Source organism: Cuculus canorus, chromosome 4 (assembly GCF_017976375.1).
Source record: "Cuculus canorus isolate bCucCan1 chromosome 4, bCucCan1.pri, whole genome shotgun sequence".
Lineage (NCBI taxonomy): Eukaryota > Metazoa > Chordata > Aves > Cuculiformes > Cuculidae > Cuculus > Cuculus canorus.
In genome coordinates this window covers 56,254,973-56,280,192 of record NC_071404.1, presented here as the reverse complement: position 1 = coordinate 56,280,192, position 25,220 = coordinate 56,254,973, and the positions used below count along the sequence as shown (strand labels likewise).

The window sequence follows — 25,220 nt, the reverse complement described above, 5'->3', positions numbered from 1 at the left end:
GTTTAAAATGATGACTTCAGCGCTTTGAAAAACCTACCCTACATTTACCTTTCATACCCTTCAGATAGCCTCATGAGGCAACTCCTGCTTTGTTCGCTAAGTAACATGTTTTGTGCCTTACAATTCCCATTGTTTGTAGTCACTGTTGATTGTAACTTAGTTTTTTTCAAATCATATCCCAAAATGTAAGTATACCAAACTTCACTCCTAAACTGACATTATGCATAATTAATTCTTGACAAAGAAAAGTTCACATAAAACTGTCTTTGTATTTATCTGTTCATACCCATTGAGTACAGTAGACATAAAAAAAACTCTGTGAAACATTGCTACAGCCACAGATACCATTAAAATAGCTATAAAATGCAGTTAATGGCAATGTGTCTTGAGACCACTAAAACAAGTTCTGGAGCTGAAGGCTCCTAGACTCCCCCCTGCGCCCCAGTGCTTACAATGTAGTTGGCAGCAAGGAATTAGATTATGATAACTTGAAACTAGCTTGGAATGAGCTTTCTTCTTCTATGAGATGCAAATTAATCTCCCTTCTGGTATCTGTGTGCTCTGCCAACGGAAAATGGCACTTCAAGGAAAGTGATTTATGTATGCACAGTATCAGGGTTCTTGCCTTCATATAATACTTATGTGACTGGCCTCAGTTCCAGTAAGAAAACAGTTAGGAAAATGAACAAATTATTACAGACTTGAGGTTTATGTTTCAAGTCATATCCTCAGGGACATTTTTTAAGAGAAGACTATTTACTAAAATAAAACCAGAGTTCTAGGGAAGCGTGAAACAGAAGAAACAAAAAGGACCTGGCCACAGTGTTTCCAAGTGATAAAGGGTCTGTCTCATTAATCTCGGGGCATTCCTTTCAAAACTTTGTTGAGGCTGACAAAAACCCAAACAAAAACAACGAAACAAAGTTTAAGCTTGGACAGAGGGACACAGATGATCTTCTGAATTAAAAACTCTTCCTCTGAGCAGAATATCAAGCTCTAGGAGAGCACCTTGACTCTAGATATGCCTCAGCAATTGGATTGTCAGAGGCACAAAACTGCAAGAGCAGAGATCTCTGCTGTCACCATGGGGAGGAATGTGACCAAAGGTGCTGTACATCACATTCCAAATACATTCATAAAGTGAAGGCACACATCTTAATTACACGGTAATAAAGTGCACCAGCCAGTTTGATGACAAACTGAATCAGGACCCAAATAGGGTGATGTTCCCAAGGAAACAAATATGTTAACTTCAGTCATGATTATATGGAAGACAGATATCTTTTCCTCATCTTCTGTCCTCTTGCCTTCATGATAGTTCCTTTGATACTTCCTTGCTTGTTCATGAGTACTTTTCCAGAGTTGGATGATAGGGGAAAGAGAGCAGAAAAAGATCAGATGACAAAATTTAAAGTACTCATCTGTACAACAACACCAAACTCACGGCAGATAGCTTGAAGTTCTCCCCCTAAGGCAGTTCTATGCTATCATCCTTCTTTAAACGGGATTTCCTCCTCCCATGTGCAGCAGTACCCTGGAACAAAATTTTCCAACAAATCTTGCTTAAAACAAACAACTGGATATTTTTAACTATGGCAAAACCTCTGTATTTTCCATAGAATGGTGGATCATGCCTGTAAGATTTCTAAATGAGTTGCTAGAAGGCATGACACCACGTAGGAAAATATCTGGACTCCAGTTACAGAGATAAATTTTTAATTAAGGAATGAGGAGTACTCAGACTGGGCAAAGGATCATAAATTACACTCTTATTACAGCATTGCCAGGCTGTATAAATTGCACTCGAGCATTAAGCCAGTAGGGCAGAGACCTGAGTCGTGATTATAGGGAGGCTGCATGATGCACACTCATCATTTTTTCTTCCCTCTCCTGAAACTTTTTACTATGTCTCCTTGTTGTTCAGACTTTCTTGTATGTTTTCTCTTGCTTGGAAATTTATCTTTGATGCATTGTAAGCATGAATTCTTAAAAAAAATATCATATTTACGGACTTCTACAAGAATGACACACTTGAGTGGGATCGCTTGATATGCGCAAAAGTCTCAAAAAACTATCACAGCTAAGCAGTACCCATTATTCAGGTCAGGATTGCACATACAAACACGGCTTGCATTGGGCAGGAAACCAGCCCACAGGATAGGGTTCAGAGTCTATCTCCCAAAAAGGTTAAAACGAAGACAGAACTGCCCTAGAGGGAAAGGCTGCAGCTTGACATTTAAATTGACCCCAGCGTGATAACACAGGCCAACTCACTAGGAATTCACTGAGAATATAGCATCTACAGCAAACACTGGTGTTAGAGTACATTAATTAATATTTAAGTCACAAGTTCAATGTGAAGTTTGTTCTAGTTATGGAAGCAGCACATCAGTTTTTAATTTCATATTCCCAGTACAATTGTAGCAGCCTATTAGATACCAACACCACCACAGCTCTTCAGTGAAGAGCCTTCCTTACAACCCTAGGGGAGCGCGGGGTCCCACAGAGAAGAGTCCTGCTAGTTTCTAGGTCCCTATCACTTACATCTTTTCTGTAGGATAAAATGAAGTTCATTATTCCTCATCTCTCAATGTGCTGAGCACTCAGGAACTTGCAGGAACAGCCAGCTGAAGCAACAGGGACGATTTGTACAAGGCGATGTGAATGCATTAGGCATACTTTGAATTTTCACTGAGAGCTTCTTTGGCTGCCCAGTTGTGAATACCTATCTCAGGACCAGCAGTTGCACAACTGTTGCCACTGATATGAGGGAGGCAGCGGGAGCATGCGGGGACAGGGCAAAGATCCTCTGCTATGAAGACAGGCTGAGAGTGCTACAGTTGTTCAGCCTAGAGAAGAGAGGGCTCCAAGGAGACCTTAAAGTAGCCTTCCAGTGCTTGAAGAGGGCCTACAAGAAAGCTGGGAGGGGCTCTTTATCAGGGAGAGCAGGGATAGGATGAGGGGTAACGGTTTTAAGCTGAAAGAGGAGAGATTTAGATTAGATATTAGGAAGAAATTTTTTACTGTGAGGGTGACAAGTCCCTGGAACATGTTGAGGGAAGTCATGGTTGCCCCCTCCCTGGAGGTGTTCAAGGCCATGTTGGATGAGGCTATGAGCAACCTGATCCAGTGGAATGTGGAACTGGATGATCTTTAAGGTCTCTTCCACTCAAACCATTCTGATTCCCCTTATTGCACAGGGAAAACAGCCTAAGCTGCCACCAGAGTGACAGCTTCATAGATAAATACTCAACCAATGCACCAGAAGCATTTAGGCGGAGATCTCCCATTTAGGGTTTCCTAGTTGCGGAGCCTAACTCCCACTCAATCTGTCACCACAGAGCAGCAGCATAATGGAAAAGATCAGCTGTTCCCCATTCCCTTGATATATCATCCACATCAGGCAAAGCTTCAGCCGGTTTCAGGATCTGGCTCCTTTTGCACCAGTCTGCCAGAGACAGAGCTCAAGTCTTTAGCTTCACACCTGCAGCAGTAAAAAGGGCATAGAAATCCTATGTTTACATAAGTGGTTTTCTGCTTACTCAAGCAGTCTTAACGACCTACAGAGACACCAAATGACTCATGGATTAAAATGTGAGAAAATGTAAATGTAACGTCATCAGTGTGGGACAGGAAGCAACTGTTCCCAAAACAGCACAGCACAATCATTCTGCTCAGGGCTCTGCAGTGAAACCTCTGCCTAAGTACTCAGTGCTAATAACTGAGAGTAATAGCTATGTACGGCTTGACACACTTCACTCAAATACACAGAAGAGAATGTGGAATACAGGTGAAAAAAGTGGAACTGAAATAAATACTTCACAGTCCAAAAACTCTAAATAGCATTAATAAAAGACTCCTCAGACAACCATAAACATCAATTATACCAGAAACCACGAACATGTAGGTACCCAGGTTCTTTTTGTTAAGCCATTTCACATTAGTCATTACAAATTAACACCAGAGCTGTGCACAAACTGAGTCACAACCATATTAGTTCTAAAAATTCTGACATCCCATTTGATGCAAATATTCAGGGACTTGAGCATCCACTCCAACCCCACTCCCTTTCCAGGAAATTACATGCCATTCAACTGTTGTGCAGAGCATGATTTTGCAAGGGTTTTGTGACAATATTCTTTGTGTGGATAATAACTCTCCCTCCCTTTGAGGTGACATCATGTTGTCTGCCCTGTTACTGTTCCAGGCTAAGGAACTAAAACTGCTGGGAGCATGGCAACTTGTTGGAGAAAAGGCTGGCTTCTAGGTCATTTTACATTTGATTCATTTAGAACTCACAAGTTAAAGCTGAAGGACATTCCTAAGTCCTGCAGTCCTGCCTAGACCTTTTCTGCAACATGCATAGTTCTACAAGATTTTGGTTACTTCTAGTTATTTTTTTAAGGCAAGTGCTTACTATGAAGTGAGGAGCTGAAAGAGTCTTCTTCCTTAGGGAACTGCCGCTGAGGAAGGAGGATAGTTCACAAGTTTCATTTGGGGTTTCAAAAACTTCTCCAGGAAACCATACAGCAGTACTCTTTTTTTTTTTTTTTTTTTAATAACACACAATTATTTAAAGACCCAGGTATTACTGTTAAAGTTCAACAAGAATTAAGGATAAAGAGAGTAGAAAAGAGAAAAGGCTGGTGATACCTCTTACATCAATCACTTGCAATACCTTGCATAGACAACCCATCTCCAGGATTGTCTTAGCTGGTGGTGTGAGAAGACAGATGAACACCATCAAAAATTTAAACACACTGAGAAACTGAAAGACTTAGAAAGCAAATTAAGGAGATGATAACAGCATGTCAAAGGAAGGTGTAAAGCAGTTTGGTATCACCTATTATCCCTAGCACAGGAAGGTACTGAACCTTCAGAAATAAAAAAACCCAAACCTTTCTTCAGAGGTGATTAGATTACAGAACTTTTCTTTAGAAGTAGTTACTCAATCTAAGATCAACAATACTCAGTTATTTTGATTAGCAGAAATACCAACAGGCTTTCACATGTCCAACTAGTGTCTAAATATGCAAGGTAGAGATGCAACTTGGAGTAGGACAACCTGTGCAGTAGGGATTTCGCACGTTTCACCCCAGACCATCTAATAGCAGCCACTCTTGAAGGAGAGAGGATACCAGAGCAGACTAATGGGCAACGCCACTTAATGATGTAGCTGCAGTGAGACAGTGATGGAGCAGCTGACAGACCCCTCACATGCTGCTTTTCTCAGTGGCTGTGTTCCTCCTGCAGAACCAGTCCGTCCACACTGTTAGAGGTGCCACAGTCATGGTTGCTGAAGTACTTTCCATGCTTTTTCCAGCAACTTTAACTTTCAAAACACATCTTTGGAAGGCTGAAAGATTTCACGCTTGCTCTCTCCAAGAATAAATTACACTTTTGTGTAAACAAAGTATTTGTGGTAATTATAAACAATATTTTGGATGGAGAAGGGGAAGAGCTTGGAAACTCAAATGGCTTTTTATTTTGAACAAGCATATAAGGCACTTCGAAATACAGCTATCTCCAAGACATTGCTAAACTCCAACATCTGGATAGATAAAGCACGAATCTTTCAGAAGCTATGCATATGTTCAGCAAGGGGGACAAAGACATTCATCACACATCAGTGGTGGAGTTCTTTTACTCTTAGCTTCCCCTAATCTCTACTTCTGATAATAAAGGCAGCATATTCAGTCACCAAAGAGACAAAGAAAAGCAGAAAGAGTTCCTTAGCTACAGATGACAGCTACCCATTTTGTTCTTTTTTCCTTTGCTGCTTTGTTAGGTCATCAGGTAATTTTTAGTAACGTTTGGTATTCATAAGAGCTGGGATTTATAGCCTGTAGAAGTTTTTGAAACCATCATATCTACAGAAGTTATTAATAAGGCATTTTTCTAAATGTAATTCTCCCCCATGGTTCTAACATTAAAATAAAATATTTTGTTAATTTTTTAAACATATTTTCAAAAAAATGATGGGAAGAATATTTCCTATGGCTAGCAGACTACCAAGATGGTTGATTATCACCAGCTTTTCCTGATGCTTGAGGATTCTTGCGCCAGTAAACATTTTACTCAAGAATCTCACAAAATCTAGGTGTCTCACAAGCAGAGAATTTCTATTCATGATGATAAATATAAGAAACGAAATATCACACTACTCGCTAAGCAGTGCATCCTTACAATACTCCTGACCTTTTTAAAACTGTCCCTTTTCTTTCAATGGCAATATGATTAAGGTGTAATTGGAGATCCATATTCGCTGATGCCACTAGAGTGGTGGTGTCAACATCTGAAAAATCAAATACAGCCCATGTACGTACTTTAAAAAAAACATAAAACAGAATATCATAAACAGGTGCAAGAAAAACAAGATGAAAAAACTCATTCTTCTTGTCCATTTTTTTTTTTTAATATTTCCAGTAGTTCTGCCATATCCTCTATTTATCTTCTGTAGAAGTGCACAACTGCTAAAATCCCGTGCATGATTGGTATCCCTAATTGGACAGCTCTATCACTTCTGCTAAGGATGTTCAGAGGAATATAAAAAATGTATTCTGTGAAGTATTCAATATTCTCTATTTATCAAAACTGTAAAGGAAAAGACATCAAATACCCTGCAAGTCAAAGTCGGTAAGAATTCAGGATCGGAGCATAGACTGAAGAATCTCTATACTGTGACTATTCGAATTTTCATTGGTCTTTTAATAATCTCTTTTACATGGCACTAATCACATGAGAATTCTCTTGCTACACTCAAACAAGTAGGATGGCTTCAGATTTTTCATCAAAAGGCATCCGTAGCTTGTGAGAAAAAACCAAAACATTCTCAAGAGAGACTTCAAATCCCAGTTACGTGCAACAGTTGTAACCAGAGTTTCCTGCATGTGAATACATTAAGTCAGTTTAAGCAAAGGCATGCAAGGCTGCTAGAAATGTGGGTTTTTAATTCTAGGAACTGACAAGAAAAAGATAGATCAATAAATCATTACAGTCTGCCCACTCTCCCTTTAAGTTCCTGAACACAACTGTAGCAAAAAACCCCTGTTACATTAAATCACAGAATTCTCCAGGTCCAACAGGCATTACTATTGGATTCCTCTAATTAGTACTTAACTTTTTTGATTCTGAAAGACTGATTATATTCTACCTCCTTTATGGCAAGAATATGTAGATACCCCTCCACCCTTTTTTTTAAACAAAGTAAATTAACAGAAAGAATTATGTAAAAGATTTAATATGTATTAAAAATCTTAAGAACTGCTTTTAAACAAAGTCACTACATAATTTTTGACAGGGTAACAGACATGTATTTGGGGTATTGCATAAACTCATCACCTGTTAAAGCCTCAGACCTCCAAACTCGCTATTAGTGAAACTGGCTGCTAAGCTTTTGTAGGGTTACATCATGTCTGCGATCAGCATACACAACTGAGGCAAAAAGTTAGCCTAAAACTAAAATAAACCCAAGATCTTTCAGGACTCTTATGCATGAGTTAACACTTCTAACAATAGAATTCAGAGACTGTATTGTCTCATAACCAGAAAATTTTGCATAAAATTCTTAAAATATATTCAGCCTGAGAAAATGTTAAGACTCCACATTTAAAATTACTGAAGAGTTCTTGCCTTTCATGATTAATAACAACTGATTTTGGCTTTTTAAGAACAAAAATAATGACAAAACCATCATTTCAGTATTTGACAAAATGTACAGAAAACCAAAGACAAGCAAAATCACCTGGTCATCTTTTGTCCGTTGCTATGAAGCCTTACATCAAGATTAATGAATAGGCTTATTTCTAATAAGCTTAAGAACACAAAACAGAATAAAAATAAGTAATAATTCTCAGGAAGCTGCATCATGTGTCCTGCCATTGAAGACCTTTCCGGACTGAAATTTCTCCAGGAGGAACTCTCATATTACTTACGTGGTAAAAGAAGTATAAGATGTTGTGTTCAGAACTAAGACATAGAAAGGGACACCCACTGTCAGTATTTAAAATACTGAGAATTTGAACTGATCCCCAAAGACTTACTTAGCTGGGGCTGGGAAACATTTTCCCCAGCGAATCTTAAATTTCTGATTAAATAGATTTATATTATGCAGTGTTGAAGGTGTTTTGGGAAGAGTTCAATCCCTAAAAAGACTAGGGATCCTCTCTGGACAGATGAGCACTTTATTTAAACAGCATATCCCAAAAGCATGTCCCTTGTCTCTCCTCCGCAATGTTTCTCAGGAGGCAAAAGGCTTGTTGAGCTTTACAGTGCACCCCTTGGTAGGGATTCATCTTTTGGTCGATATCTTCTGGTACAGTGGTGTGATCCAAACCATCGTAAGTAAAACTGTCTTTTAGATACTTTTGCCGTGCCTACAGATAGTCTACTGTTCAAAACACCCAATCCTTAGATGTTTCAAATTCAAGATACTTCCAAGAGACTTTTTAAAATTTAAACTAAAGATCAGTCAGATCTTTAGTTGTGCTAAGTAATTGATGTGCTCTATAATTAGTAAAAAATAACTAGATTCTCTGTGCCATGTAATAATTTTACTGAACAAATAGCTCAAGATGTACTTTTCATAATTTTCATATACAAAAAACCATAGAAGAATAAAGCTTTAAGTACTCGTTTTACAGAATATGTTGCAATTAATCATAGCATATTATGTTCCCAGATATTCAATACCAAGCTCACAAGTCAGAAGCATCTATCAAGGGGCATTTAAAATTGTAACGTGCCCTTTTCGTCTTGGCAATTACAAATGATTTTTAGGATGCCCCACTTTAGCAGCATGTAGCTTTCACCTAATGCTAATTAATCTACAAACAAGTACTGAAATCCTGGAAGTCTCATTTAGGGACAACATTCAGCATCGCCTCAGACATTTATTACAAGACAATTAATATGGAAAGTTTCTCTTCAGTAAACTATGAGCAACTTAAACACATTTACTTAAGGACGACACACAAATTTAACTTATAACGTATCTTCTCCAAACAATGTGTTTGTGCTAACATGCAGAATAACACACTTGCAGAATTTAATTAGTGCAGCTTTTAAAGCATTTGCAAACCATAGCTAGTACTTTTATCCTTGACTATTTGATTCAGGGGCTATGGCAGTTAAAATGCAATGTTAGCATTTTCAAAGCCACTTTAAAATAAAAGGTAATCATACTGATTATAATTTACTTTTTTTGTACTTCATTTGATTGCAGTCACATTTCATCAAACCAAAGAATAGTAAGTGCGAGTGACTGTGCTTTATGAACTACTTCTAATGTGCCTCTAAAAATAACCAAACCAAAACCATCTCAACATAACAAGCAAACTTAAAAATCTGGGATGAATCTATCAAAAAGCCCAAACCATTGAGTTATCAAAATATTAGTAGGAACAAGATTTCAGAAAGATTCAATAGTGTAATTACATTTTGAATTTTGACATTTTAAAGCCTTTACTTCATTGCTAAAAGGTAATTAAGTTTTACACTCCCCATTCTTTTTCTCACAGCAGAAATCAAATGATCAAGTGTGAATGAGCAATTACCCATGCTTACTTTAAGTGGCAGACAACACAAGATACAGAAAACTGGACCAAGACTACACTTTACAAAATGTAAAACAAGGTTAACAGATATGCCTTCTTTAGGGTAATACATAAAAATGGGTTTAGAAACTTTATATCAATATCTCATTTCAGACTATGCAGTGTTTTCTCGTCCCTTCCAGAGCTCTGTGAAACAAAGCGGTAAACGTGTTCTCTTCAATATTCAGTTCAGTAAGAGTTTAGTTGCAAAAAGATTACACTTGCATAAATATAAAAACATGAGAAAGCAAAATATTTTTTAATTAGTAAGCCAATCATAAATAAATTCACCTAAAATTAACAGAAGAAGCAGCTACATTCTTTCTACATGGCTACTTTTTTTTAGCATGATAATAGTCAACCTCATTGTCTATGCTGGGACAAAACAATTCATCATTGAGCACTCAATTCTGCACACTGAGCTAAGTCTTTTTTTTAAGTTACATTTTTTACATTTTCTTTACAAATGTAATACTTATGTACATTATATATCTTATTTCTACAATTAATGTACTTTACTGAAATTCTACAACTTTCATAGGGAATTTGCTGAAGTCTTTAGTAAATATGAATCATTCCTTTTAAAAAGAAATTCATATAAACAATCAACATACAGCACTGCCCTTTGACATCTGTGTTAAGAATCTGGATCTGGAAGGGCGACTATAATAAACGTAAGAAAAAAGGCTTTACCTAATTGTACATTTTGTTATGAAATATCATCCCACATAGCTACATAAATTCACCAGCTTGCAATAAACAGAGCACCATACTGCTGCACAACTGGAAACATGTATAAACCAATTTAAAGTTTACTAGTGAAACAGCTTCATCACTCCTAGCACTTTTAGACTGAATTAAATCCGCAAAAATTCTTTTGGAAATGTATACTTCAGCTGTAAAGCTTCCGTAACAGTGCTGGTCACCGTATATTGTGAAGAACTAGCATCCACTTTCATAACTTCCCATATGCTTCTCTTGGCCCATGCTTCTATCTGAAGTCAAGATTTTTCTTCTACTTATTCCTTGTTCATTTGCAAATCTGCTGTTGAATATTAAGTAAGAATTCATAATATGAGAAAGCTGCTTCTGTCCGATCCTCAATTAAATGCTGAAAAAAATCCATTTTGGCAGGGTTCTCATCTCTGAAAGAAGAGAGGAAGGCATTTTAGTTCAAACAGTGAGCTAAAACCCCACTGAGAGGCGTAAGTTCTACTGAATTGTTTTATTGTCCTTTGAAGTCTAGATTCACTCTAAAGATACAATTGCAAAGAATCCAAAATTTAAAAACCCTAAAGCTTGTAATACACTAACAACTGCATCTTTTAAAAAAGTATAAAATAATACAAAAGTGCATGAAATAGCATTCAAAATATTTTGTAGAAACACAGAGAAGGAAACAAATATAATTCTGTTTTAGAAGTTAACAAACATGCTTGTGGCAACAGGCTCTGAAAGCATTAAATCCCGATAAACATAAAAAAAATGGAAAATTTTTATCTCTGGTTACACAATCTCAATTCCCTCCCCAATTTTTCTTATTTGGCAACAGAACTGAGAAGGTAAACGTGCCAAAGTGCTAGTATTCAAAATTATTGCCCAGTAAAAATTTGCTGGGACTTGGCAAATATTTGCTGGGCCGCATTCCTCTGTACTGGTATAGTACAGCATGCAGTAAAGCTTTTCTATTTACTGTAGTCTCTCAGCACTATTTGCAATTCAAGCAGCAGCCACAACATCAACAGCTGAAGATCTTTAGTCCTACGTGTAAAAACATTTATCCAAGAAAGTCAGACTCTCCAAAATGCAATTTTCATCAGGCTCAGTAAACTGAATACTCTGAAGAAGACAAAAGTAAACTCCAACATATACATTTTGTATAATTTAGATTTCTTTAGCAAGTTATGCCTTGAAAAGTCTTCAGAAATTGCCTCAGCTATCCTAAACCAACTGCTGCCCTACGGAGCTCAGCAACAAGTACCCACCATTATGAAGCCATCTACAGATTATTAACCTTACTTGAATTTTTTTAATATGTATGTACTGAAATTGTAACAGCTATACCAGAAATTAACCTGGTTAACCCAACTGAAAACAAGGATATCCACTGCTGCAGGACATTTTTAATATAAAAATACACAACCAACTCCTACCAATAAAACTATTCAGAACTCACTTTGCACTATATTCAAAGATGACTTTTGCTGCTAAGGGGTTTTAGAGAAAAGCACTATATCAACTGGAAATAGAATGTTATACAATTTCTTCTCGGTCAGATATTCACAATTTTTGTCACTGTCAATTAGAAAGAGCAAATACAAGTTGACAATCATTACTCAGTATCTAGCAGAAATACTTACTTTATCACTTGAAGAACTGGACTTAAAGGTCTGCTGTCTCTAAGCCAAGATATAAAAGATCGTGTCCTTTCTGAAGAAAGTGCATCTACCTCGGGAAGCTGTGTCTGGTTGAAGGTAATTGAAAGAAGTCACCATCTTTTATTATGAAAGTAATTTTAAAAAATAGATCCTGATAGTCATAATATGACCCAAGCCAACTTCTATTATGAAATTGTCAAGCATGGATTACACACACACACTTTTTCTTCAAAGTACAAAAATTCAGTAACATCTGTTCTGTAGAAGCAGTACATCTTCAACTTAATCTGCTTTTTTAAGTGCAGAAGATTTTAGAAAGCAAGCTTATTTAAATAAGCCATTTTTTCCAAATGGTGCTTTCGCAGTTTTCTTGCCTTCATCTTCCCCTGCCAATCAAGTTCCTACATGTTGGATTTTGCATCACTGAGAAGATGAACAAAAAAAACAAGAAGTGAAATCTGAATTCTCAGCAAATTTCAATGCAAAGATTATACTGGACTATTTGGTTAAGGAATGAGCTGAAAGAAATAGAAATAAAGTTTGAGCCATTCACCAAGCTAAATATACCAACTCTTAGGCTGATATAACCTTTTAGGACAATTAATACAACACAACTGATTACTGATTGAGAAGTATTTCCATTGCTGCCTTTGTAGTAAATGAATGGGGGACATAATTTAAAAGCAAAGATAACTTCTATTTACGTTAAGGTTTTTTTCTCCCATTTTCATTATAATGGATGCTATACAAATATTGAAAAAAGTTATAATCCAAGTTCTTCCTGAAAACTCTGTCAAGGAATACTTACTACTAGCTGATCAGAGGGGATGGTTTTAAATTGCTAATATTCCAAACAAGCAATCCAGTTTTATAATAGTCTTAAAGCTCACCACTTTTACCTGCTCTAACCATTACCACTTGTCACTTACTTTTTTCCTTCATACTCTGTAAGCTTTATAAGCAGAAAACATGCGCCTATGTCTTTCTACAATGACTAACACAATCTGAATACAGCCATTCAATTCTGAACTCTTCCACAGCATCTTAAAAGGGTCCATCCTTACCCGCATTTTGGAATCACTACCCGCAGAAGAGGGGTCTTCTCTTTAATTGTTGCTCTGTTTCACGCACAAGACTATAGGTACAGGTTATAACAAAAACTCCTCCACCAAAACATGCATCCAAGGATCTTTGATGTTCTAACAGCCCAAAGTACTTTTTAACATTTAACTCAGGCTTGGAAGCTGAGCAGAACTCTTTCCCTTTACTTACACGTCTGTCATCTGATACCATAGAGTTGGTATCTTACACTAGGTTTGGAGAACACAAGGCTTCTGAAAACCATGATATCAATAAAATAACTCTAATCTGAACAATTAACACCTCTGAATAGATACTGTTTGTATTTACCATCTGAAATCCTCTCTTATTCTTGTGATCCCACACTCATTTCCATAAAAAGAAAAGCAATAATATCATAGAACAATTTCTTGGCATTCCAGGAATGCCCAAATCAGCATATTTTAATTTATTTAACATATCTCTATTTATTTAACATAAATAAAATTTTCCTTGAAAGCATTTGACAGCTTCTATCTGTTTCCTATGAAGCTTGCAAGAGGTTAGAAGAAACCCAATTAAAAAACTCTAATTCACAGTTACATAATTAAAAAGATGAAAATGCAGAAGAAATAGATTAAATATAGATTCCAAATGCAAGCATTATACATAGCACAGCTCATTAAAACGCCTACCATTTTCTGTGGTACTGACGCATAGTTTGGGTATCCAAGGACATCTTTTATGAAGTTGTTATCACAGTTTTTTCCAATCCAAATGTAAAAAATCTGTAAGATGTCAGAATCTGTTTTAGTGAAGGCATTAGAAGACCAGAATAATACCTTTCTTGCAAATGAATTAATTGAGAGCTTCAGTTGCAATTCATATATACATCTTTGTATTCAGCATTTGTACATTTACTTCTTAATACATTGGCAGTGTTTAGAGTAAGAGTATTAAATGTCAAAAAATACAGGTAGAATGCAAACACTGGAAGAATAAAGATGCAAGACATCCATATTGGAACAGCTAATGCACTAACTTTCTGCTTTTAGTAATTTAGCATGCACTGTTCTTTGGAGAAAAGAGGGAATATGTGAATGCATGAAACCAGTAACTTACTGAACCACAATCCATGAGAAAAGCTCCTTCTCTTGTCAACTTCTCTGCAGACAGCTTCTGAAGTGGTGGCTGAGGAACAACTCTATCATTTACATGTATTGTACCCTGCAACAAAAACCAACACTCAGTAACACTAGAATATAAATAAACTGTACTCTTTATCTTAAACAGGTAAAACGAAAAAAGAAAAAAATCCTCGATCTAGAAAAACTGATGAATCTCATGTAATAAAATGCCATGCTGAGTCTAAAATTATTATGCACTAAAAATTCCAGAATGTTACTGTACCTAAAGGCTACCTTATTACCTAGAACCGAATAATACAATTTTAGTATGTAATATTTCTCATACTATAGATGCTAAGTTTTCAAATGAATTCTAGTGGTGTCTACACTTAAATTTTCTACAACCTCCACAGTTCTTCATTGCTTTCTACTTCACTAGACATGTTCTAAGAGTAGAAAAAGGTCAAATTCTACTCCGTATAATGGTTCACTATTCTATTGAACTCAAGTAACAAAATTTCCTTGATTTAACATACTGCCAGAAGTGATACATGGCGTTGTCCACAAAGCACAGTCACTGATCTGATGAAAATCCGGTGTTAGCAATAACATTACTGCAAAATGACACCACCACCCCCTCACCTCCTCTGCAGCAATAAAAACTAAACAAATAAAACTCCCATTTTCAGATTAATGCTGCTTCCCCCTCCAATACAGTATTATCAAGAACCTGTGAAGCATTCTCCAAAGGAAGTAGGGAAAACAGACTACAGAACAAGCACATCTCCACATGGTAAATGATCATTAAAACCAGCGAATTTTATGAATTCTGTATTATACTGTAATAAATTAGAAGCTTTTGGGGATCTATGTATATTACTGAATTCCACCTGGGAAAGATCCAGGCTTTACTCAGTGCTCTCAAGAATCAAGAGAAAAGAAAACCACCAAAAACATGTAAAAAATTTCTGTTAATATATAACACAGTATTTTCTAAAGAAATAAGAAATTTAAGAACAGCTTCTGTCACAAATAGTTTAAATTGAAGTAGAAGTAAATAGCAGATTAGAACTCTGTTATATGATTTAAAATGACTTTTTCTCCTTCATACTTCAAAGTACAAAATATAGACACTGAAAATGATCTTGTAACTGTTATACAATTTAAGTACTTCCTCAAGTCTTATCATGACCATCTAGTAGTACAATTCTATTTCACCTACATCTGTGTGAGGAAACCACTGTAAGTTTGTTATAGCAGGCAACTTTATCTGGTGTCAATATACATCACCCAGAATCCTTAACCAAATCTCTTTTATCCATTTCCTCCAAACAGTTCTAGAACACAAACCCCACACTGGAGACTACTCCAAAGAATACAAACTTCTCTACTTTCTTTGTATAACAGAAAAACACGGAATTATTGTGGTTGCTAAAGCAATACTAAGCACAGTTCCGCTTAGAACACAACTGTACTTGCAAATCAAAACTTGAAAATAAATGTTTTCCTTGATGTTTTGGTAACTTACAGAAAATGCTCAGTTTGGTTACAACAGCAATTTTTAATTAAATTATAGCAGCACTGATCAAGTTTAAGAGACTATTAAAACGAGAAAATGTTATAAAGCAGACTTCATATGTTACCTCATCAATCAACTTGTCTATTCTGTACAAATTGGGATGTATCATTTTCATCAAATGAACAAGAGGCTGGCTCTTCATCTGACACATCGCATATACACGATCATCCAAGCGTGTACTCATGCCCGTTCTAAATGCTTTCTGTAAGACAATAGTGTTGTTACCCAAGTTACTCCTATATTTTAGGTCATATCTAAGCAGTGTATTTTGAAATTTTTCAAAGTGTCAGGCAAAGATAACATAGCTTTTGTAAAGAAACATCATATTGAGATAGATTAGGATCTTAACCAAATACAATATTGAATGCAAACTTAGTCCATTCTTCCTTGTTACTGATAGCAGAGAATTAAAGAAACAGAATTTCCCCACTCTTACTTCTGTTTTTTAATGAGTCCTCTTGTTAAGAAACAATCTGATTTTTCTCCACCATTAAGTGTGTTACTTATGCAAGTACCAAAGAAAGCCTAACTAGTATATTAGGGACTGAAGTAATAACTAAGCCAAAGAAAATAAACAATTATGATTGGATATCTTATCAAACTTACATAATTCTTTATCATCTTATCATGACAAACTTTGTCAGATATGAAAATTATTAATCTATGAGTTTTATTGATAAAAAGACTTCCTGCAAGGTTTTGTTAAGCATGATATTTGGTAACACAGATATTACAGTAAACAAAGTAATGACTTCCATGTGAACTTTAAACTACACCACTTCAGTTTCTATAACAGATTTCATCATATCTTCATGGAAACTCTTTTTCCTTCTTTGTACTTTAAAGTACAAAGAATATACACTGAAAAATATTTTACTTTTTCTTCATAAAATAAAACTGAAGTACTAGTAAGCAGCTCCCTACAATCTTTATGGGCAACATCATTTAGCTTCCAAAACCTGAGAAATGCTAGTTGTTACAAGTATATTTTTAAAATTTTCACTATAATAAAATAAGACGAAATATAAAAAATTCAAAATCAAGTAAATAAAAAACCTGGTCCAGCATTAATCATTTAAAATAAGCTAACAGAGTCATTCATCTCTTACATAAAAGTCCTGTAGGCTGGAAGAAGAAAACCCAATTTTCATAATTTCAGAAAAGTGCAGACATTGCTTGACCTAAAGAATTTCTCAAATTGCACAAAGAATTAAATATCAAACATGAATCCACTAGATTATACAAACCTGTTTAAGAAGGGCCAAAATATAGAGTGGAAACAGCTTGAGGGAATTTGGTGCTATCAGCATTGACTGCTGCAGATTTGAGGCAGTGGTCATGTATGCTGCTAAGGAGTCTACCACAGCATTAACTAAGGCATCTCTTGCATCTGAAAGACTAGAAGAAACTGAGCGATCCACAGCTGTTGGATTAGAAGGGTACAAGAAGTTACTAAAGTTGGCCTCATTCATTCCCTTGAATTTTAAAAATATTAGTTGTGCTTTTAGGTGATATTTTAAAATTTAAATAAACCCAAAACATACCCTTTTTGTAGGAGTAAATAAGATGATTACCTACATAGAAACTCATTTTCATGATGCTCAAGAAATACAGTGGGACTGGATCTCCAATCCCTAGTTCCCACTCTTGGAGAATTTCAAAAACATCTTAAAGTGGTGGTATATGCTCAAGACTACATATAAATCCTGTTTTAAATCTTATACAAATAGCTGAGCTACTGATGAAGCTCTCTGCCATCCTACCTCCAAGATAAGATTTGCAGCAGTTATTTTTTATTCCCCCCAGGAATCTCTTCCATTATTTGAGTGGCATAATTATGATTAGTATAAATAAAGCTTCATCTCTCCTGAGAGAAGCCAGCAAATCTTTTGGTTGGAGGAAGCCACCTGCTGGACTGAATGCATATTTAAGATGAGATATAGAGGTACTATTTATTTCTTCTAATTTATTTGGCTATTAATATGGAGCACAGCATATACTAAAATGCTGCACAGGTTCATATGTGTTCAATTGAAGATATCAGTCTATGAAATGGCTACTCATGACCCACTTGCAGGAAATAAGTAAGAATCCTCAACCCAGCAATGACAGGATAGAAGCATAGAAAACTAATGCATATATCGGATATACTGTTGTCAGAAGTTCCCTTTTAGTCCCCAGCAACTGAATCACTCTGGTTTAAGTAATCCCGGAATGCTAAAGTTTGAGATAACAACCATGATGATGATGATATAAAAATAACTGTTTTGATCCAAGCGTGTTACAATTCTTTGTCCTTTAAAAACTCTTGAGAACAACGTAAGAAGGCTTCTTTTAAAAGACTGAAGTCTAGTAAATATTTAGACTAAGGAATATTTCAGTTAACAGTTTTTGTTCCAACTTAAATTTTGTCATCTTTTGTACTTTCAGGCTTCAGTGTGCTCCACATCAACCTTCTTCTGCAATATTCAGGCTTCATTCACTAGTTCATTTAAACAGCTAGCAAAATTAAGACTATACAAAGTGATACTTGAATCTTCCTGGTTTGTACTTACCCATGTTTGCTAAGAGGCATACAACTGCTTGTACATCCGCTCCTGCATATACATCAGCCAGTGAACTTACTACAGGCAAGCAAAGTGTGTGCACTCGAATTCGACGTTCACCTAATAAAAACAAATAGAAATCATCATGCAGTATCTCTTGGTAGAAAGAGGTATACAAATTCAGTCATTACAATGTATCTCCTCCCATTCAAGATGCACTCATTCTGTAAAACCACACCAGCTGGGAAATTGCTGTAACACTATCTACAATTACTGTCTCAACCTGCTCAAGTTCTTCAATGCTCTAAACCATTCAGCTTATGAATCAGCACAAATCCCTAACACAAACTAGCTTACGACACCCACAACATCTTGAATGTACAAGTAAAATACCTAGATTTCCACCTCAAAATATTGTGGCATCTTCCACAATAGAAAGTAGCTGCTCTTCTTTACGCCCATTCAAAACACCAGCCACTTGCTCCAATCCATCATGGGTCTGTGATTTTGAACAGAGCAAGTGCCAAACATGTTACGGCTTATAACAAGAGTGTGCCTTTTGAGTAAAGGAATCTTGCTCTAAGATGGTCAGGAATTAATGTTTTCCCATGAAAACAAATTTTATAAAGATTGATGCTATGTGATTAACTGCCAAGCAGGCTTACTAGCTTTGAAAAGATTCTCTTAGAGTACAGAGAACAAAAGGCTGTGGAACTAATTATTCAAACATTATGTTAGAAAAAGAAGCAAAACCCTCAAGTGGCTAATTAATTTGAATTTATTTACCTTTACTGGAAGTATACAAAAGAGCTGTTTGAAAACAAACCAAAGATGTGTCAGTCAGACTTTCCTCGATAGACATTTGTACCGCAAATCCAGCATCAGGATTGACATTGGCAAGGGACAATAAATCAGTAGACCGTACAAAAAAGTTCCCATGAAAAGTGTGTATTGAAAGACCTAGAAGCAGATTAAACAATTCAGAGTGAAGTTAAAATAATAAGACCCTCCTATCAATAATCAAAAAGTCCTCAAGCTATCTTTAGGAAAAGAATAAAAATACTTAACTGAATCACACAGAATCAGTTACGTCAATCATTACATATTTCAGCACGATCCTGTTAGGTTCATATTTAATCATGAACACTCCAAACTGAACTACACATTATCAACTTAGTTGAAGAAAGATAATGTCATCTTTAGTAAAAGAAAAATCCCAAAACCCTTAAACCTCCAGATACTCAAATTGAAAAATCTATCATAACTTACATAAAGAAGGCAACTTACTCTTACTCTTCCGTGAATGAGAAATAAGCTCGAAATCTAATGTTGCTAAGGACTAAGGATATTCAAAATGATAGTTAACGTGGTTACATCAACTCTTCCATATGAAACAGTATTTAAAACATACCTTTTGTACACCTTATGCGCATAACTGCTTCAAATCCAATCTTTCTTGTGAGGTATCTTTTAAGGTCTTTTTGCAACTTTTCAGCCTGAGCAGGATTATGGCTACGATGGAAAGATGGGTAGTAATAGATGCATCCAGCAGAATACTTGGACATACAAGCTGTGAAAGAAGAAAAGACACAGTTAAGAGGTGAAAAAAAATTGTGTCCAACCTTGTGAAAGTCACATCTATGTTCAGCTTTTTCTTGATATGACCTCCATCTGTAAGACAATGACAACTGGCTGAAACTCAGGCTACTGAAAACAGTGATGAGTTACCCCAATACATAAGTATCTAATTACACATCTACCTAAAAGGGAGGCCACCTTTGGCAGCTAAGACAGGCGTGCATGCAGAAATACTTAATGGGGTAGAGACAAAGTCAAGTGTATGCACAGAGATAAATCTTGGTTTAATACTGGAAGATGGGAACTCTCTCTTAACCCTATGATCAAATTTCATTCACTCCTTGTCATCTGTCTGTTTACTGCCTGTAAGTCTGACAGTATCTTCTAGTCTAAAACTGTGAAATCCTAGAGTAAATTGATACCACCAATCCAATACTCCTGATCTTTACTGCTATCAACATCTAAGTCAATCCCTTTGCAGCATTAGCTGCATTAACAAAGTGCAAAAATTAACACGATTTAAGAATTCCTGAAGTAGCCTGTGCTTCCAAACAAAGACAAGTGTGGAAAAGGTGAAGGAATATATTAGGTATTCCTTACCAAGAGAAGCCAGATCAGAATATTGTGAACTTAAAAGAAATAAATCCACAGCAGTCTGCTGTCCTGAGCAGTCCAGTGCCAACTTCTTATAAAAATCCGTTGCTGGACCAAGATGCTGGACCACCTTTGGTGAACAAATTACACAGGAAAGAGTTAAGACAACAATCATGCTCTCCTAAGACTTCATGGAACAAAAGACAACTCTTCAGTAGCAAAATATCATAAGGAAGTTTCCTTTAAACAATAATTTACTGGTATTTCTACCTGTGGAAGTAGGTAGAAATACGCTCCATATTCTTTGAGCTTTTATTTACAAGCAGTTATGTTCTTACATTTGGGGAAGTTTATGTTCTCATACAAATAAATATTCATATAACTACATAATGCTTACTGGACCATGTAAACTACAAGACTATGAAAGTAATAAGTCATATTTTCGGTCTCCAAATTAATATCTCCATACTTCAGTTCAAAAGCAGGTAAATATTAACTGAGTCAGAGATACTTGCTGCTTCTTTTGCTGGCCAAAAAAAGCTATGGAGCAAAGGCGCAAAAGACAGCTCATACACTTTGAGTCAAGTTATATCACATATACATGTATAAATTAGTGATCTGAAATGCACAAACACAGACACTGAATAATTCAAGTTTAGTGAATCACTATGAACAAAATCCAAGAGTTGATCTGCAGAACTATGCAAGTCAGAAAGACGTGGCCAGTCCCTAATCTCACAAGATAAGCATTAAAGGCAGTTGTACCTTTGTGCTTGACCTTTGATTCGGATCTTCTCTGGAATGTAAAAGCCCTGCTCCCAAAGATGGTAACTGAGTCTGAAACACAGATATCCGACCTCCTGTGGGAGACATCAGTTTAAATGCAGCCTGAAGAGCAGGGCCCAATGCACTGTGTGTTTCTCTTGTATTGGTGAACATATTTGGTAACGCATTCAACAGGTCTTTTATCAGCTGCAGAACAGAACGAAAGGTGTTTAAGAGATTTTGCAAGCTTGAGATTTTCTGCTTTTTCTAAAAAGCTGTATTACCATAATCAAAGTGATAAACAATCAGTACAAGTACTTCAGCTTAGTTTCAACATAAGGAAAACAAGGCCATAGTTTTAAAACCTATGATGCAAAACAATAACATGCAGCGTACTTCTATAATTAAAAAGTAGCATTGGAATTGCATATTATGAAGATAGGCTTGAATTCAAAAGTTTAAAAGGAAACTCTATTTTGAATATTCAATTATTTGAATTTAATGATATATTTTGGGCAGTCATACCTCTTTGCTTTCATGGAGATTTACAAGTAAACTATCCGGTGTAGGTAAGAAAATATCTGCAGGGAGAATGGAAATAAGCACCTTATTAACAAAAAAATATTGTTAAAATAGAAGAAAACATTTCAGTGCCCACTGCTATACATACCATGAAATACTTTTCTGATACATATATTACAGAGAATAGTAGAGTCCATACAAAGCTTGTTTTATTCAAAGCAAAATAAAAAGTGGAATTCAAACACCAGCTACTCTGTAGTTAGTGTTATATTCCCTAAACATTCCATAATTTTGACCTAATATCAGAATATAGATTATAATCTTTCTTCTGGGAAGAAAAAAGTAGCTTCTCAAAAATTTAGGTTTTATTTTTTACTTACCATCAATATCTGAGACAATCAGCATCTGAGGCTGAGATAAACCTTCTTGCAAGTTGTAAAACTGAACAGTGCTGTCAAATGTTATGAATCCGATTCTTGTTCTTGAATCTCCAGGCAGCCTGAAATATTAAAAAGAAACTACTAAGCCCTAAATTTCTCTCAAGACATATACATGTACAGCTCCTGCTGATGTTAGCAGAAACTCAGCTCATGCACACAGGGGTGAAGGGAGAATAAAAGAAAGTAGATCTGAAACACAAATACATGTAAGGTGATTTCAGTATTTTCTGAAGAGCTGGGATAATCGCGCACTTTACAGGACTAAGTGTTACATATAGGCACTCATTAATATATTGATGTTTTGTTTCAAGAGAGAACTTAGTAGCTTCATTCAGACATTACACTGACATGAATAAAGGTAGCCTTCTCAGCCCTTCAGCAGAAAACAGTGCATTCTGCTTCTGCTCTTTTATAATTCAAAGAAACCCATTTACTAATGTAGTTACAGAGAACTTACAGCTCTAAACCAAAATTCAATGTCTCTACAAAGCAACAAATTTATTTCTCACATGGATCACACTCCTATGTAGGGCATTAAAAACAGAAAAAGGAAAACTAAACAGGATTTCTCAAATTATAAAACATCAGTAAATGCTGAAAACCATGCCAGTGAACAAAAGCAATAAAGGCAAATATTGTTTTTTTCCATCTGGGTATATAAATTCACTGGTTGTACTGATTTTCCTATATATTTGTACATTTTTTAATGATTTTTCCTAAAACCATTTAGCATGTTTCTAAGAATCTGTTGATAAAATACCTGTAAAAATCTGAACAAAAAGACTAAACCAACAAATGTAAGTGAAGAATTTTATTTTACGTGTTGGTGTCTTTATCACAAATTAAAGTCGTTTCCTAAGAAAAACTTGTAGAAAACTATTTTCAGAGTGAGGCCTTCATGGGATGCACATTAATTTTGGAAAGACATAAGAAGAGTGAAGTTTATCAGCCTTCCCTCAAAAAGCACCACAAAAAAACACGTGCTGTTCCAGTGCAAAAATAAGAAGAGACAAAAAGCATCACAGGTAGATGTAGGTAACAGTGACCTAAAAAACCCCACACTGATAATTCATCTAGGCAGCCTCATACTAATGGTTACAACATTCCATTACGCAGCACTTCAGCTGTTTCAGCCAATTTCATCTCAGTAATTTATTTACTTTTATTGGTCCTGGCAGCGGGGAAGTGGGCACTTTATAGATGTTTATACAACCAACATGTCGTTAAAAGTTACAGCTAAGTATTCTTTGCACATCCACCTTTAATCACACACAGGGAAGACAGCTCTCATCATAGAATTTGTTTCAACAGCTGTTTTCTGGGGGGGTCTATGTTTTTTTTGCTTGGTTGGTGGTTTGGTTTTTTTTGTTTTCCTTTTTTTTCTTCTCTGTCATTTAGAGACAATGTTTAAACACTACATGCAAGTGTTCTGCAAAACTATAGGTTAGTACTGTTCATAATAACACATTAAGCTAATTTGAAAAGGTTACTGATATTCTTACTTGTCTAGGTTTTCCAGCAATGATTGGCAGACTATTGTCAAATATCCAGCCTCCACTGCATTATGAGACACATCTAAAACAAATAAATATACCGCAGGCTGAGGAGGACGAAGCTACAAAGTAAAAAATAAAAGTAAAAAAAAGTTCAAAAATCATATTTAAAGAAATGTTAAAATGATTAGTCATTAGAAAGCAAAGCAGAAAGGGAATACTTAGAAAAATGCAAGGCATACATTATGCAATAAAAGAAAACTGATTTACTAGGAGTCATGTGGATAGACTTAACCACAATTCCCAGAAGTTAATAATTCCCATTTGTAGTTAGCATAGAATTATAGAATAGTTTGGGTTGGAAGGGACCCTAAAAGCCCATCCAGTTCCAGCACCCTGCCACGGGCACGGAAACCTCCCACTAGCCCTGGCTGCCCAAGGTCTCACGCAATCTCGGCTTGAACACCTCCAGGGTTTGGGGCAGCCACAACTTCCCTGGGCAACCTGTGCCAGCGTCTCACCACTCTCACTGTGAAGAAATTCCTCCTTACGTCTAGTCTACATCTGCCCCTCTCCAGTTTATAGCTATTACACCTTGTCCTATCACTACAAGCCTTTGTAAAAAGTCCCTCCCCAGCTTTCTTGTAGGCCCCCTTCAGGTACTGGAAGGTCACTATAAGGTCTTCCTGGAGCCTTCTCTTCTCCAGGCTGAACAAGCCCAACTCTCTCAGCCTGTCCTCATATGGGAGGTGCTCCAGCCCTCTGATCATCCTTGTAGCCCTCCTCTGGACCCGTTCCAACAGCTCCATATCCTTCTTATGTTGAGGATTCCAGAAATGGACACAATACTCCAGATGAGGTCTCACAAGAGAGGAATAGAGGGGAAGAATCACCTCCCTCAACCTGCTGGCTGCATACAATGTTATGCCTCAGAACATAAATTGCATATTTTGTTCTTCCCACAGTAAACTCAAACATGGTTCTTTGATGCCAGATATGGAATTCACTCTTCAAAACATCACTGTTCTTTCAGTATGTGAACAATGTGATCCACTAAATGGGGTTAAAATATTCTACCTACATCCTCTTCCCAACCATATAACAAATTGTACTTAAACCAGTATTTACTCACTTGCCAAATGTCTTTGCCAGAGTGTCTCAATTCAAAGACAAAACAACAATTTATTTTTGCTGTTCTTAATAACGATTATGAACATGGCTTTTTCCCAGGCCTTGTTTGTCTTTCTTGGAGACAGGACTACTATCACAGCAATAGGTTGACGCCTAAGTACAACTGCTTCTGTTACAATAACTAAAAATTTGAACCCAAGTTAATTCTCTCGTTATTCCATTACCAGTCTTTCAAAACTTCAAAATGGAGAAATCCAGAAACCACATTGCATCACACTCAAAGCAGACTATACCACATTAAACTACACCAGAAAACTACATACACTTCAATTGTCTTTAACTGAAAAGCCTCTGAATATCTACATTTGCTAAAATTAAAAATAATTATGAATTTTAACTGTTCTTTCGTGTAAGA

The 25,220-nt window shown here is 36.1% G+C and overlaps 1 protein-coding gene across 2 annotated transcripts in view; it reads right to left on the bottom strand.

The window, feature by feature from the left end:
* Window positions 1–4,584: 4,584 nt before the first annotated feature.
* Window positions 4,585–25,220, bottom strand: part of SEC24B (SEC24 homolog B, COPII coat complex component) — a 49,727-nt gene continuing 29,091 nt past the window's right edge. For both annotated transcript variants that reach the window (XM_054065207.1, XM_054065208.1), the window contains 14 exons: window positions 23,684–23,796; window positions 22,122–22,240; window positions 21,745–21,800; window positions 21,220–21,426; window positions 20,461–20,584; window positions 19,694–19,852; window positions 19,069–19,242; window positions 18,292–18,402; window positions 16,984–17,159; window positions 15,801–15,938; window positions 14,153–14,257; window positions 13,726–13,818; window positions 11,954–12,057; window positions 4,585–10,738 (listed from right to left, as the gene is read on the bottom strand). In XM_054065207.1, coding sequence (XP_053921182.1) covers window positions 10,624–10,738; window positions 11,954–12,057; window positions 13,726–13,818; window positions 14,153–14,257; window positions 15,801–15,938; window positions 16,984–17,159; window positions 18,292–18,402; window positions 19,069–19,242; window positions 19,694–19,852; window positions 20,461–20,584; window positions 21,220–21,426; window positions 21,745–21,800; window positions 22,122–22,240; window positions 23,684–23,796 — 1,794 coding nt within the window. In that variant the 3' untranslated portion in view covers window positions 4,585–10,623. The remainder of the gene's footprint in view (window positions 10,739–11,953; window positions 12,058–13,725; window positions 13,819–14,152; window positions 14,258–15,800; window positions 15,939–16,983; window positions 17,160–18,291; window positions 18,403–19,068; window positions 19,243–19,693; window positions 19,853–20,460; window positions 20,585–21,219; window positions 21,427–21,744; window positions 21,801–22,121; window positions 22,241–23,683; window positions 23,797–25,220) is intronic.